Source organism: Micromesistius poutassou, assembly GCF_964030765.1.
Source record: "Micromesistius poutassou genome assembly, chromosome: 4".
Taxonomy (NCBI): domain Eukaryota; kingdom Metazoa; phylum Chordata; class Actinopteri; order Gadiformes; family Gadidae; genus Micromesistius; species Micromesistius poutassou.
Genome location: NC_140274.1, coordinates 19,249,695 through 19,264,694, shown reverse-complemented (window position 1 = coordinate 19,264,694; position 15,000 = coordinate 19,249,695). Strand labels below are relative to the sequence as shown.

Genomic DNA, 15,000 nt, shown 5'->3' with positions numbered 1-15,000 from the left:
GGCAGTGTGTTTAACGTTGTGTGTCTGACGGGGCAGTGTGTTTAACGTTGTGTGTCTGACGGAGCAGTGTGTTTAACGTTGTGTGTCTGACGGGGCAGTGTGTTTAACGTTGTGTGTCTGACGGAGCAGTGTGTTTAACGTTGTGTGTCTGACGGGGCAGTGTGTTTAACGTTGTGTGTCTGACGGAGCAGTGTGTTTAACGTTGTGTGTCTGACGGAGCAGTGTGTTTAACGTTGTGTGTCTGACGGAGCAGTGTGTTTAACGTTGTGTGTCTGACGGAGCAGTGTGTCCTCAGGTTCCTGTAGTAATGAGAGGTTGCCTCACACAGAACCATGTCGGCCCCCCGGCCCCTGATGACCGCCTCTGTGATGGGTTCCTGATCCATGGCTTATTAATCAGTGTTGCTATGGCTTATTAATCAGTGTTGCTATGGCTTATTAATCAGTGTTGCTATGGCTTATTAATCAGTGTTGCTATGGCTTATTAATCAGTGTTGCTATGGCTTATTAATCAGTGTTGCTATGGCGTGGGTGCCATTTCAAATCGGCCAGTGTTATGACTGGCGTGCCCATTTCAGTCTCTCAACCAGGGCTGATCTGCAGCGCTGTCGTTTAAACTTAAGGCCGTATATCAGTTAATTGAGTCTCTTCTCCTTAGAGAGAGGGAGAGAGAGAGAGAGAGAGAGAGAGAGAGGCTGCTTCTGCTTTTTTAATCATCCTCACTTCCCTTCCAGTAGCTGAGAGAATCACACACAACTAGATATCTCTGCCAACACACTCACACACTCACGCACACCAAAGCTCGACCTTATTTGAGTCCACAAAGCAGGGGGCCTCATGAGGAGGAGGAGAGCCCCCAGTAGATAGAGCCTGGTGCTGGGGGCCCGCTGTGTGGCCTGGGGGGTCCGCTGGTGTGGCCCTCCGGGGACCAGAGGGGGTCGGACCAGACGGGGGGGCCGAGGGGGTCAGTGTGTGAAGCAGGAGGTCTGTTCTCTGACGGGGCTCAGGGGGAACCCCAGCGCTCACTAATATTATCTGATGCATGTGTTGCGATTTCACAAGGGAAGTGTGTGTGGGGGGGGGGCGATGCCTCCTTTCTGACTCCGCCCCCCCCCCCCCCACCCCCCCCCCGGCCCCGTCCAAACTCTGAGGAGGAAGTGAGGCCACGCCCACAGCCTGAAGACGATTAACGGCTGGCGAAGACGAGAGTGGGAACCTGATCTGTGGTAACCCAACGACGGCGCAGTGACACGGCCCTGTCCCCGGGCCAGACGCCCGCGCAGCGCGACACTAGCTCCAGGAACACGCAGCGCTACGCTAGCTACAGGAACACACGCAGCGCTACGCTAGCTACAGGAACACGCAGCGCTGCGCTACGCTAGCTACCGTAACACGCAGCGCTACGCTACGCTAGCTACAGGAACACACAGCGCTAGGCTAGCTACAGGAACACGCAGCGCTACGCTAGCTACAGGAACACACGCAGCGCTACGCTAGCTACAGGAACACGCAGCGCTGCGCTACGCTAGCTACCGTAACACGCAGCGCTACGCTACGCTAGCTACAGGAACACGCAGCGCTGCGCTACGCTAGCTACCGTAACACGCAGCGCTACGCTACGCTAGCTACAGGAACACACAGCGCTACGCTAGCTACAGGAACACGCAGCGCAACGCTAGCTACAGGAACACACGCAGCGCTACGCTACGCTAGCTACAGGAACACACTCAGCGCTACGCTAGCTACAGGAACACGCAGCGCTACGCTAGCTACAGGAACACACGCAGCGCTACGCTAGCTACAGGAACACGCAGCGCTATGCTACGCTAGCTACAGGAACACGCAGCACTACGCTACGCTAGCTACCGGAACACGCAGCACTACGCTAGCTACAGGAACACGCAGCGCTACGCTACGCTAGCTACAGGAACACACTCAGCGCTACGCTAGCTACAGGAACACACGCAGCGCTACGCTACGCTAGCTACAGGAACACGCAGCGCTACGCTACGCTAGCTACCGGAACACACTCAGCGCTACGCTACGCTAGCTACAGGAACACACAGCGCTACGCTAGCTACAGGAACACACAGCGCTACGCTAGCTTCAGGAACACACTCAGCGCTACGCTAGCTACAGGAACACGCGCAGCGCTACACTACGCTAGCTACCGGAACACACATAGCGCTACGCTAGCTACAGGATACACACAGCGCTAGGCTAGCTACAGGAACACACGCAGCGCTACGCTAGCTACAGGATACACACAGCGCTAGGCTAGCTACAGGAACACACTCAGCGCTACGCTAGCTACAGGAACACACAGCGCTACGCTAGCTACAGGATACACACAGCGCTAGGCTAGCTACAGGAACACACTCAGCGCTACGCTACGCTAGCTACAGGAACACGCAGCGCTACGCTACGCTAGCTACCGGAACACACTCAGCGCTACGCTAGCTACAGGAACACACGCAGCGCTACGCTATGCTAGCTACAGGATACACGCAGCGCTAGGCTAGCTACAGGATCACGCAGCGTTGCGCTACGCTAGCTACAGGAACACGCCGGGCCTCTCTGTTCAAACAGGGGTGAACACACACTCACACAGAATCCAAAGGGAGTCAACACGGAGCGGCCGAGCGCCAACACGCCCCCGGTTCAGATACCAGCGGGAAGGAGGCAGACCTCAGTTGGTCTGCGTGGCGTCATGGAGACGCCACGCAGTCCCGTGAGAGCGCACTTCCCACCCTATACTTTCACCTAAAACTGGAAAAGCCAGCTAGAGGGGGGGAGGGGGAGGGAGGGAGGGAGAGCAACAGAGAGCGAAAGACAGAGAGAGAAAGAGAGAGTGAGAGTCTATTCTGTGGTTGTAAAGTGTGGCCGACACCATAATGGCCGCCCGCTCTGCTGCGTCTGTTGTCAGGGAGCTGTGGACTGGGAGGAGTGGGCAGAGGGAAGCTGTAGACTGGGAACACTCTGAGGGATGGGGGGGGGGGAGGGGGACTGGGAAGCCGCCGTTAATCAAGGTTATGTTACCCAGTAGCCTGACTGAAGACATCAGAATGCCTCTTGGGGACAGCAGCAGCAGGTCTGAGCCTCTTGGGGACAGCAGCAGCAGGTCTGAGCCTCTTGGGGACAGCAGCAGCAGGTCTGAGTGGAGCCTCTTCCGTCGGCTGCGGGTTCTTCATTGTGTTCGTCTGCAGCCTCATGGGTTCTAAGCCCGTCAGGCCAGGGGCCCTTAGGGGTCTGTTCCGTCAGGCCAGGGGCCCTTAGGGGTCTGTTCCGTCAGGCCAGGGGCCCGGTAGGGTCTGTCTGTCAGAGTTCTGTGTGTGTGTGTGTGTGTGTGTGTGTGTAAAAAGTCTGAAAATTAAAACAAGTGTGTGCGTGTTGTGTAAGGTGCGTCTGCTGGAGGCGGTGAAGGCGTGTGCGTTCTTATGTGTGTAAAAGTGTCATTTGAAAGTGGGAGGGGATTCCCCCCACACTAACCTACAATATGTGTGTCTCTTTCCCACTGTCTGTCTCTTTGTGTCTCTCCCTCCCTCTGTTTTGTATGTGTGTGTGGCTCTCTCTCTTCTCTCCCTCGGTCTCTCTCTCTCTCGCTCCCCCACTCTGTCTCTGTCTCTCTGTGTCTCTCTGTGTGTGTGTCTCTCTCTCTCTCTCTCTCTCTCTCTCTCTCTCTCTCTCTCTCTGTGTTTGGTTTTGGTGTCCTGTGTTGCGTGGCCACTGGAGTACAGCAGACAGTATTAACTATTCAGCAGGGAAGCAGGATTCCCCCTGACTGGCTCACAGCTCCACCGACTGACTGACTGACTGACTGACTGACTGCCAGAGCCTATCGCTCATCATCTCATCTCGCAGGCTTACATGGAAACACCTGTGTGTGTGTGTGTGTGTGTGTGTGTGTGTGTGTGTGTGTGTGTGTGTGTGTGTGTGTGTGTGTGTGTGTGTGTGTCTGTGTGTGTGTGTGTGTGTGGGGGGGGGTTTGTGTGTGAGCATTGAGAGCTGATACATTTTGAGGTAGTGTTCACTTGCTTCCATATAAGGTTGTGATCGGTTGTTGTATATGTGTTCTGTTGAAACGAGAGGAAGGGATTGAGGGTTTGTGTTTATTGGGATCCACCTTCGCTGCTCCACTCATCGCAGAGCACACACACGCATTCATACCAAACCCGATAACAGTATGGTGCAATGCAAGGCCTTCCCTTGCCTTCCCCTGCTCCTACCCCAGAGTGGTCGGGAGGACCGGGGTAGCACGGTGAAGCAGGTGATTAGAACATGTCTGACACTGACAGTCTGTTCCTTTCTCTTTGTCTCTTTGTAGTTTCCTGAGTGCGGTTTCTACGGCATCTACGACAAGATCTTGTTGTTCAAACATGACACGACCACTCACAACATCCTGCAGCTGGTCAAAGCGGCCAGTGACATCCAGGAGGGCGAGCTGGTGGAGGTGGTGCTCTCTGGTGGGTCTCCTCCTTTCTCTTCCCTCTTTCCCCTCTCTCTCCTCTCTCCACCTCTCTCCTCACCTCCTCCTCTCCTCCTCTCCTCTTCTCTCCCCTCCTTTTCTCCCCCCTTCCTCGCCTCTTCCCTCCACTACTCCTCTCCTCTCCCCTCTCTCCTCCTCTCCCCTCTCTCTTCTCCTTCTCCCCTCCTCTCTTCTCCTCCTCTCCTCCCCTCCTCTCTCCTTCTCCCCTCATCTCCTCCACTCCCCTCCTCTCTCCTTCTCCCCTCATCTCCTCTCTCCTCTCTCTCCTCCTGACCCTACAGAAGGGGGGGGGGGCAGTGTAACAGCTCTCCATGTGTTCTACAGGCTGTTGTCTCCCTCCTGGCCCTAACGTTCTCCTCCCGGCCCTAATGTTCTCCTCCTGGCCCTAACGTCCTCCTCCTGTTCCCCCTCAGCCGCCGCCACCTTTGAGGACTTCCAGATCCGGCCGCACGCGCTGAACGTCCACTCGTACCGCGCGCCCGCCTTCTGCGACCACTGCGGCGAGATGCTGTTCGGCCTGGTGAGGCAGGGGCTGAAGTGTGACGGTGAGGAACCCAGAACCAACACTAGAACCAAACTAGAGCAGCACTAGAACCATACGAGAACCATACTAGAACCAACACTAGAACCATACTAGAACCAACACTAGAACCATACTAGAACAACACTAGATCAACACTAGAACCATACTAGAACAACACTAGAACCATACTAGAACAACACTAGAACCATACTAGAACAACACTAGAACAACACTAGAACCATACTAGAACCAACACTAGATCAACACTAGAACCATACTAGAACCAACACTAGAACCATACTAGAACAACACTAGATCAACACTAGAACCATACTAGAACCAACACTAGAACCATACTAGAACAACACTATCAACACTAGAACCATACTAGAACAACACTATCAACACTAGAACAACACTATCAACACTAGAACGACACTATCAACACTAGAACAACACTATCAACACTAGAACAACACTATCAACACTAGAACGACACTATCAACACTAGAACGACACCAGAACCACACTAGCACCACCACTAGTACCCAGTGACCCAGTGACCCACCAACCTCTGGTGGGTTAGTGGTCCAGGCGCCCCCTGCTGGCTGCGGGCTGAACACACTGCCCTCTCCTCCCCTGCTGGCCTCCTCTCCTGTGGCGCCCCCTGCTGGCTCACACTGAACACACTGCCCAAACGAAGGCCCTCTCCCCCCCTGCTGGCCTCCTCTCCTGTGGCGCCCCCTGCTGGCTCACACTGAACACACTAACCATAATGAAGGACCTCTCCCCCCCCCCTGTCGCCCCCCCCTGCAGGCTGCGGGCTGAACTACCACAAGCGCTGCGCCTTCAGCATCCCCAACAACTGCAGCGGCGCCCGCAAGCGGCGTCTGTCCACCACCTCGCTGACCAGCAGCCAGTCCCTGCGGCTCAGCGCCAGCGAGTCCCTGAGCAGCGTGGCCACGGCCTCCACGGGCTCCGCCGCCTCCGAGGAGGTCGGCCTCATCCGCTCGCACACCCAGATGGTAGGAGAACCCGCCGGAAGCCTTCTGGCTGAGACTGTGGTTGGTTGTGTGAGGGGGGGGGGGGGGGGGGGAATGATAATTCTAATTTGATCTTGTTCGATCCCTGGGTCGTTAGAGGAGTGTTGTTGACCTCCTCTGCTGAGTGCATCTCCTCCGTGGTCGTTGACCTCTGAACTCACCCGCCATCTCTCTCTGACCTCCATCCTCTCTCTCTCTCTGACCTCTGACCTCTGACCTCCATCCTCTCTCTCTCTGACCTCTGACCTCCATCCTCTCTCTCTCTGACCTCTCTGACCTCCATCCTCTCTCTCTCTCTGACCTCTGACCTCCATCCTCTCTCTCTCTCTGACCTCTGACCTCCATCCTCTCTCTCTCTCTCTGACCTCTGACCTCCATCCTCTCTCTCTCTCTCTCTCTCTCTCTCTCTCTCTCTCTCTCTCTCTCTCTCTCTGACCTCTGTCTCTCGCCCCCCCCCCTAGCCTCGCACGCCCAGCGAGGCGCGGCGCTTCTACACGGGCCGGCCGGTCCACCTGGACAAGATGCTGATGAGCAAGGTGAAGGTCCCGCACACCTTCACGGTGCACTCGTACACCCGGCCCACCGTGTGCCAGTACTGCAAGAGGCTGCTGAGGGGGCTCTTCAGACAGGGCCTGCAGTGCAAAGGTGAGGGGGGGGGTGAGGGGGGGTCTGGGGGGGGAGGGGAGGGTGTGGGAGGGAGAGAATGTGTCTGTGGGGGAAGAGAGAGTGGGGAGGAGAGAGAGAGTGTCTGTGTGGGGGTGAGAGAGTGAGTGTGGGGGAGAGAGAGTGGGGGGGGAGAGAGAGTGTCTGTGGGGGTGAGAGAGTGGGGGGGGAGAGAGAGTGTCTGTGGGGGTGAGAGAGTGGGGGGGAGAGAGAGTGTCTGTGGGGGAGAGAGAGTGTCTGTGTGGGGGTGAGAGAGTGAGTGTGGGGGAGAGAGTGTCTGTGGGGGAGAGAGAGTGTCTGTGGGGGAGAGTGAGTGAGTGTGGGAGAGAGTGTCTGTGGGGGAGAGAGAGTGGCTGTGGTTGAGAGAGAGTGTCTGTGGGGGAGAGAGAGTGAGTTTGGGGGAGAGAGAGTGAGTTTGGGGGAGAGACAGTGAGTGGGGGGGAGAGAGAGAGAGTGAGTGTAGGGGTGAGAGAGTGTCTGTGGGGGAGAGAGAGAGAGTGTTAGCTCACTACTGTGTTAGCGTCACCTTTCTGAATTTCATGAACTGAGCCTCTTCTTTGTTGGGGATGTTTTTAGATTGTAAGTTCAACTGCCACAAGCGCTGTGCGTACAAAGTGCCCAACGACTGCCTGGGGGAGACGGCTGGAGGTACGTCTGCTCTCACCGTCATCCCTATTGTCCTCCGAACGAGCGGATTCACCGAGGCTCAGGCCAAACCATGAGATCAGGAATCGGTGCGTTGTTTAACCGGACGTCTCTTTGACGCGTGCGTTTCTCCCTTCTCTCCCCAGAGAACCGAGGCAACAGCGGTGAGTCTCCAGCGTTCCGAACGAACCTCTCCGGAGGTCCGCTTCCTCTCCTCAGGAGTCACGGACTCAAAACGCCCTTCAAGTCATTTCGAGTTGGATTCAATTAAATGACATAGATGTTTTATAATTTAGCCGAAACTATCCCATTCAGCCAAAGTGACCCTGGCGGTGAAAAATGATCAGGTAGGTCTTACCCTTTGACCCCTGACCCCTGACCCCCCCCAGATCCGCTGAGCCCCAGCGTGGACGTGGAGGTCCCCATGGACTACAGCAGCAGCTACGACTCCTCGGACAAGCTGTCCATGGACGACTCTGACGAGGTCTGCAGCATCCCGGGGTCCTTCTCCCCGGAGAGCAACCAGGACGGGGCCAGCGGAGACCAGAGGTACGCACGCACGCACGCACGCACGCACACATGCACACGCACACGCACACACACATGTACACACACACAAACACATACACACACATGTACACACAAACACATACACACACATGCATGTACACACACACACACACACACACACACACACACACACACACACACACACACGCATGGACACACATGCAGAAAACTGAAGGCCCACATTGACCTCCTGCCCCCCCCCCCAGCGTGTACATCCCGTTGATGCGGGTGGTGCAGTCGGTGAGGCAGACCACCAGACGCTCCTCCACCTCCATCAAGGAGGGCTGGATGGTGCACTACAGCAACAAGGACACACTGGTAACTACAGCCTACACCACCCAGAACCACTGCACCGCCAACACCACCCAGACCCCCCCCCCCAGCACCATGTAGAGACTGTGACCCAACACCGTCACCACTAGACACCGTCACCACTAGACACCGTCAGAACTAGACACCATCACCACTAGACACAGTCACCACTAGACACCGTCAGAACTAGACACCATCACCACTAGACACAGTCAGAACTAGACACCGTCACCACTAGACACCGTCACCACTAGACACCGTCACCACTAGACACCGTCAGAACTAGACACCATCACCACTAGACACAGTCAGAACTAGACACCGTCACCACTAGACACCGTCAGCACTAAACACTGTCAGAACTAGACACCGTCAGAACTAGACACCGTCACCACTAGACACCGTCAGCACTAAACACTGTCAGAACTAGACACCGTCAGATCTAGACACTGTCACCACTAGACACCGTCAGCACTAGACACCGTCAGAACTAGACACCGTCAGCACTAGACACCGTCAGAACTAGACACCGTCAGCACTAGACACCGTCAGATCTAGACACTGTCACCACTAGACACTGTCACCACTAGACACCGCCACCACTAGACACAGTCAGAACTAGACACTGTCACCACTTCTGCTTCCCTCGAGAAAGCGGCTTAATTTGTTGTATGAAGAAGGAATACGGCAGGCTACTTTAGTGATCAGACTGTCTGTATCTCAGAAATATTATTTTCTGAACCTGGTTTCCTGTGACCTTGATAATTGTCTTGCTTCATCTCTGCTCTCTGATTTCTGAAATTTAGTCATGTGCGTCTGTCATGCAAGTGGGGCACTTTGTGTGGGTTATGTGTTGATTGATGCTTTGGGGAAAGCGGCAGGTACATTCAGACTAAAAGCTTGCAATCTTCTCCTCTTTCTCTCTCTCTCTCTCTCTCTCTCTCGCTCTCTTGCTCTCTCTTTCTCTCTTTTTTCCATCTTATTCAAGTGCTTTGTTGACTCATTCTGAATGTACTTTTGATTGTGGTTCCCTGTGATGCTTTCAACTTCTGCTGCGACTAAGTCTCTCTCTCTCTCTCTCTCCGTTTTCCCACTTTTAATTTCCTTTCCTCTTTCAGTTAGTACTCACCCTTCACCCTGCACCCTGCACCCTGCAGCCTTCAGCCTGCAGCCTGCACCCTTCACCCTGCACTCTGCAGCCTTCAGCCTGCATCCTTCACCCTGCACCCTGCAGCCTTCAGCCTGCACCCTGCATCCTTCAGCCTGGAGCTTTCAGTCTCACCCTGCAGCCTGTGGCCTTCAGTCTTCTGTCTCGCCCTGCAGCCTTCAGCCTTCAGCCTGTCCTCTCTCCCTGATCGCCACGTCCTCAAATGAGTCCCAAAGTGTCGTGTGGACCGCTGAACCCTGATAATCCATTTCCCCCCTGTGCTCCTCCTCCCTCCCTCCTCCTCCCTCCCTCCTCCACCCTCTCTCCTCCCCCCTCCTCCACCCTCCCTCCTCCCCCCTCCCCCCTCCACCCTCTTCCCCCACCCCCACCTCAGAGAAAAAAGCACTTCTGGCGTCTGGACTGTAAGTGCATCATCCTGTTCCAGAACAACACCTCCAACAAATACTACAAGGCAAGTGTCTCCGGATCTCTGTTCCCCGTTGATGTTGTTACTGTTCTCCACTGCTCTGAGGTCAGGTTCTCCACTGTTCTGAGGTCAGGTTCTCCACTGTGCTGAGGTCAGGTTCTCCACTGCTCTGAGGTCAGGTTCTCCACTCTGCTGAGGTCAGGTTGTTACTGTTCTCCACTGTGCTGAGGTCAGGTTCTCCACTGTGCTGAGGTCAGGTTCTCCACTGCTCTGAGGTCAGGTTCTCCACTGTGCTGAGGTCAGGTTCTCCACTGCTCTGAGGTCAGGTTCTCCACTGTGCTGAGGTCAGGTTCTCCACTGTGCTGAGGTCAGGTTCTCCACTGCTCTGAGGTCAGGTTCTCCACTGCTCTGAGGTCAGGTTCTCCACTGTGCTGAGGTCAGGTTCTCCACTGTGCTGAGGTCAGGTTCTCCACTGTTCTGAGGTCAGGTTCTCCACTGTTCTGAGGTCAGGTTCTCCACTGTTCTGAGGTCAGGTTCTCCACTGCTCTGAGGGTTAGACCCAGGGTTCGGATGGAGGGGGTCTGACGGTGTGTGTTGCCCCCCTGGTCCAGGAGATCCCCCTCTCGGAGGTCCTGGAGGTCTGCCCGGCGGGGGACTTCTCCCTGGTCCCGGCCGGCACGCCCCCCCACTGCTTCGAGCTCGTCACCGGCACCATGCGCTACTTCGTGGGGGAGGACCCCAACACTCGGGCCCCCCCGCCCCCCGGCCCCGCCCAGGGGCCCCCGCACGCCCCCCCCTCGCCCAGCAACGTGGGGCCCAACAGCGGCGTGGGGCGGGAGATGGCCCGCGCCTGGGAGACCGTGATTCGCCAGGCCCTCATGCCCGTCATCTTCCAGGACGCGCCCCCGCCCAAAAACACGCCGCACAGTAAGACACGGGGTTATGAAGGGGTGAATAGACATGAGATCAGAGGTATGAAGGGGTGAATAGACATGAGATCAGGGGTATGAAGGGGTGAATAGACATGAGATCAGAGGTATGAAGGGGTGAATAGACATGAGATCAGAGGTATGAAGGGGTGAATAGACATGAGATCAGGGGTATGAAGGGGTGAATAGACAAGAGATCAGGGGTATGAAGGGGTGAATAGACAAGAGATCAGGGGTATGAAGGGGTGAATAGACATGAGATCAGAGGAATGAAGGCTTGAATAGACATGAGATCAGAGGAATGAAGGGGTGAATAGACAGGAGATCAGAGGTATGAAGGGGTGAATAGACATGAGATCAGAGGTATGAAGGGGTGAATAGACATGAGATCAGAGGCATGAAGGGGTGAATAAACATGAGAGCAGATTATTTGTGTTCACCGCCGAAGGGGAAATTCATCCCCAGGATAAAGTGTGCGAAAAACTGAAAAGAAAACCTAAATCCAGGTGTGTTGGTTCTGACGTGAGGCTCAGTGAGCCACAGGCAGCGTCAGGACTCTGATGTTTCTCCTGTCGTCCTCCAGGACAGGCGTCCGTGAGCATCTCCGTGTCCAACAGTGTGATCCAGGAGAACGTGGTAGGTGTTCCCGAAAGACCCCTCTGAGCTCATGAGTCGGAGATCGTTGATCATTGAGTATCATCCTGGTGATCACTCTCCTCCTCTCCCAGGACATCGGCATGGTGTACCAGATCTTCGCCGACGAGGTGCTCGGCTCGGGCCAGTTCGGAGTGGTGTACGGAGGTAGGCCCTCACCCAGAGCCCTCCACTGAGAGGGTTCTGCTGTACGGAGGTAGGCCCTCACCCAGAGCCCTCCTCTGAGAGGGCTCTGCTGTACGGAGGTAGGCCCTCACCCAGAGCCCTCCTCTGAGAGGGTTCTGCTGTACGGAGGTAGGCCCTCACCCAGAGCCCTCCTCTGAGAGGGTTCTGCTGTACGGAGGTAGGCCCTCACCCAGAGCCCTCCTCACTCAGTATTGTGGCGTGATGAGGGTTCTGCTGTCTGTTCTGTAGTGATCAGGGTTCTGCTGTCTGTTCTGTAGTGATCAGGGTTCTGCTGTCTGTTCTGCTGTGATCAGGGTTCTGCTGTCTGTTCTGTAGTGATCAGGGTTCTGCTGTCTGTTCTGTAGTGATCAGGGTTCTGCTCCACAGGTAAACACCGAAAAACGGGGCGGGACGTTGCGGTGAAGGTGATTGACAAGCTGCGGTTCCCCACCAAGCAGGAGAGCCAGCTGAGGAACGAGGTGGCCATCCTGCAGGTACACGCACGCACAGACAAGCACGCACTCGCACGCACTCAGTACATTTACATGCACAGCTTAATTCGATTAAAGCCATAGCTCGATTATGCTCCTCAATTGGACAACTGCAATTGTCCGCGTATACATGGCGGTGAGTAAACCGATTCATTGGCCGAAGCGTGTCATGCCCCGGTACGATAGGTGGCGCTGTGCCCATTTCAACTAGTGGTAATAGAGCCACCGGTTGACCTCTTTACGTCACCCGCAACAACAAACTCATTCGATAAAGCGCTGTTTCAGTAGACAGCTGTCAGTTCACTGTCAGTTCACCTCTCGGTCGTATGCCGACTCCTCCGGCTGCTCTGCCGGCGGAGCAGTCCGCATACGACCGAGAGGTCGGAACAATGGAGCGTCGGAGAAATTATATGGACCCGAAGTGAACTGACAGCTGTCTGCTGAAACATCGCTTTCTCCTCCATGTCGCGTTTCAATCTGGACTTCAGAGAGTCAAAGCCAAAGTTCATTTCCCCCAATTCCTTTTGCCCATGGGCGAGATAAACCCGATAAACCCGAGGAGTCTTTACTTGTTGTGGACGTACCAGAGAGTCGGAGAACCCGACGCAGTCAGTTCGGCCGCAGCACAATGAATTAATAAAGATCGTAGTTATTTTACAACCTCGTTGATGAGCAACATTTAGAAAAACATGGACTTTTAATTCAGCCTTGGGTTAAATCGAAGCGTAGTGTGCACTGAATGCATGTTGATGATGATACACTCCTTATAGGGGGTAACTACATTGGCACGACACCGGCTTCCTCCATCTTCTGCGCCAGCTTTTTAAATAAATCGCCGACCCAAAGTTAGTTGACAGCTGTCTGCTGAAAACATCTTTCTCCCGCCGGAGCAGCCCCTCCGCCGCCCGTCCGTATACGGCATTCCCCGCCGCATCGCAAGGAATGAATAAAGATCGTAAACACGTCGGGAGAAAAAAACATTTATTTTGACAACAACAAGACTATCGTCTCCTTCTACTTCCGGTGTTACACCGAATTCTGCGACCCACCGAAAAGTGTGACCCCAGGGGGCGGGTCTTTCTTTTCTTGATACAAACGTTAATTCTAAACAGCCTTTTACACAGTAGCCTATAATAGGAAATGCCCAAAGGTAAATCTACGTAATTAAATACTGACTGTAGCTTTTAATGGGGAAAGAAGCAACGGTGATGGACCGTACTAAACGCCCTAAAATCAATTTATTAAGCACATTTATTAACAAGGTGAGGGGGTGGGGAGATCTTATGTTTTATTGATGTTTTTGTTATAATGCACACCGTTTTTTCGACTTCATGGCTGTCTATTTCAAACTCATGCTGTGTGCATGTATGCAGAAAATGTGCAACAGCGCCCCCTGGGGTCACACTTTTCGGTGGGTCGCAGAATTCGGTGTAACACCGGCTCACTGCCCGGGAAAAGGTCTCGAGCATGCGCAGAACGCAAATCAACGCATAAGCCAATTCGATTGGCTACATGCACGCTTAGCTCGACTATGAATCGCATTATCTAGGGGTCTTAACTCGACTATGAGTAAGCCAATTCGATTCGAGTATAGCTCGACTGAGGTGTATACCTGCATCTTAGTAATCCAATCATAGTGGGACTAAGCCAATAAATCGACTTTCTTGAGTGTCATGTAAGCGCACTGACAGACACGCACATGCACACCGGCGCGCAGGTGAGATCATGAGGCGACCGTTGTCCTCATGACCGCTGTCCTCCCGCCGGTCTGGTCGGGGCTGATGACTCATGAAGTTCATCGCGGACCTCGACCGTCGCCTCCTCATTTGTTTATTCAGTTCCGATAAACCTTCAGCATGAATCATTCGGTCCTTCCCCTCGCACGGCGTAACCATGGTGATGAGCATACACACGCACGCACGCAGGCACACACGGCCCTCTGGCCTGCAGAAGGGGTTCAGGGGATCTGTATCTCCCCCTGGTCCCCCTCACCGGACCCCCGCTGTGTCGTTCCCCCCCCCCCCCCCCCCAGAGTCTTCGCCACCTGGGCATCGTGAACCTGGAGAGCATGTTCGAGACCCCCGAGAAGGTGTTCGTGGTGATGGAGAAGCTCCACGGAGACATGCTGGAGATGATCCTGTCCAGTGAGAAGGGCCGCCTGCCAGAGAGGCTCACCAAGTTCCTCATCACGCAGGTGTGTGTGTGTGTGTGTGTGTGTGTGTGTGTGTGTGTGTGTGTGTGTGTGTGTGAAGATAAGGTGCTTGTGTGTGTGCATATGTCTGTGTGTGTGGAGATGCTGATTGTGCGAGGGGTGTGTGTGAATGCACGTGTGTGTGGGTGTGTGTGTGGATGCATGTTTGTGTGTGTGTGTGTGTGTGTGTATGTGTGTGAAGATAAGGTGCTTGTGTGTGTGCATATATCTGTGTGTGTGGAGATGCTGATTGTGCGAGGGGTGTGTGTGAATGCACGTGTGTGTGTGTATGTGTGTCTGTTGGGGTGTGTGGGTGTGTGTGTGGATGCATGTTTGTGTGTGTGTGTGTGGATGTGGGTGTATGCTTAGGAAAGCAGAATACATTCCTAATCGCTGCATGTATGGAGGACAAAGAATGTGTGTGTGTGTGTGTGTGTGTGTGTGTGTGTGTGTGTGTGTGTGTGTGTGTGTGTGTGTGTGTGTGGCCGACACTGAAGAAAGCAGAAGAGGAACCTTATCGCTTCATCTATGCTGGTGACAAATAAATGTGTATGTGTGTGTGTGTGCACTGTCTGGCGCGAAGCGAAACGAAGTGAACCAGCACGTCATCGTTGTCTGTCCCTTTTAAAGGAAGCGCAATATGACACTGCGCTGCGCCATAGATCACTGTGCTGTGCTGCGCTGCGATAGGCCCCCCCGCCACCTCCTCCCGCCCCCTTCAATCTCCCCCACCAATCATTCTAAAGCATCTCTGG

The 15,000-nt window shown here is 54.6% G+C and overlaps 1 protein-coding gene across 1 annotated transcript in view; it reads left to right on the top strand.

The window, feature by feature from the left end:
• The window catches only part of prkd2 (protein kinase D2), a 33,208-nt gene that overhangs the window by 10,157 nt on the left and 8,051 nt on the right, over positions 1-15,000 (top strand). Inside the window, exons 2-15 of the mRNA XM_084467423.1 lie at positions 4,324-4,462; positions 4,899-5,030; positions 5,825-6,033; positions 6,513-6,696; positions 7,291-7,362; positions 7,506-7,523; positions 7,749-7,908; positions 8,136-8,247; positions 9,783-9,860; positions 10,427-10,742; positions 11,328-11,380; positions 11,473-11,545; positions 11,951-12,057; positions 14,087-14,248. Of these exons, the coding sequence (XP_084323549.1) occupies positions 4,324-4,462; positions 4,899-5,030; positions 5,825-6,033; positions 6,513-6,696; positions 7,291-7,362; positions 7,506-7,523; positions 7,749-7,908; positions 8,136-8,247; positions 9,783-9,860; positions 10,427-10,742; positions 11,328-11,380; positions 11,473-11,545; positions 11,951-12,057; positions 14,087-14,248 (1,815 nt within the window). The remainder of the gene's footprint in view (positions 1-4,323; positions 4,463-4,898; positions 5,031-5,824; positions 6,034-6,512; positions 6,697-7,290; positions 7,363-7,505; positions 7,524-7,748; positions 7,909-8,135; positions 8,248-9,782; positions 9,861-10,426; positions 10,743-11,327; positions 11,381-11,472; positions 11,546-11,950; positions 12,058-14,086; positions 14,249-15,000) is intronic.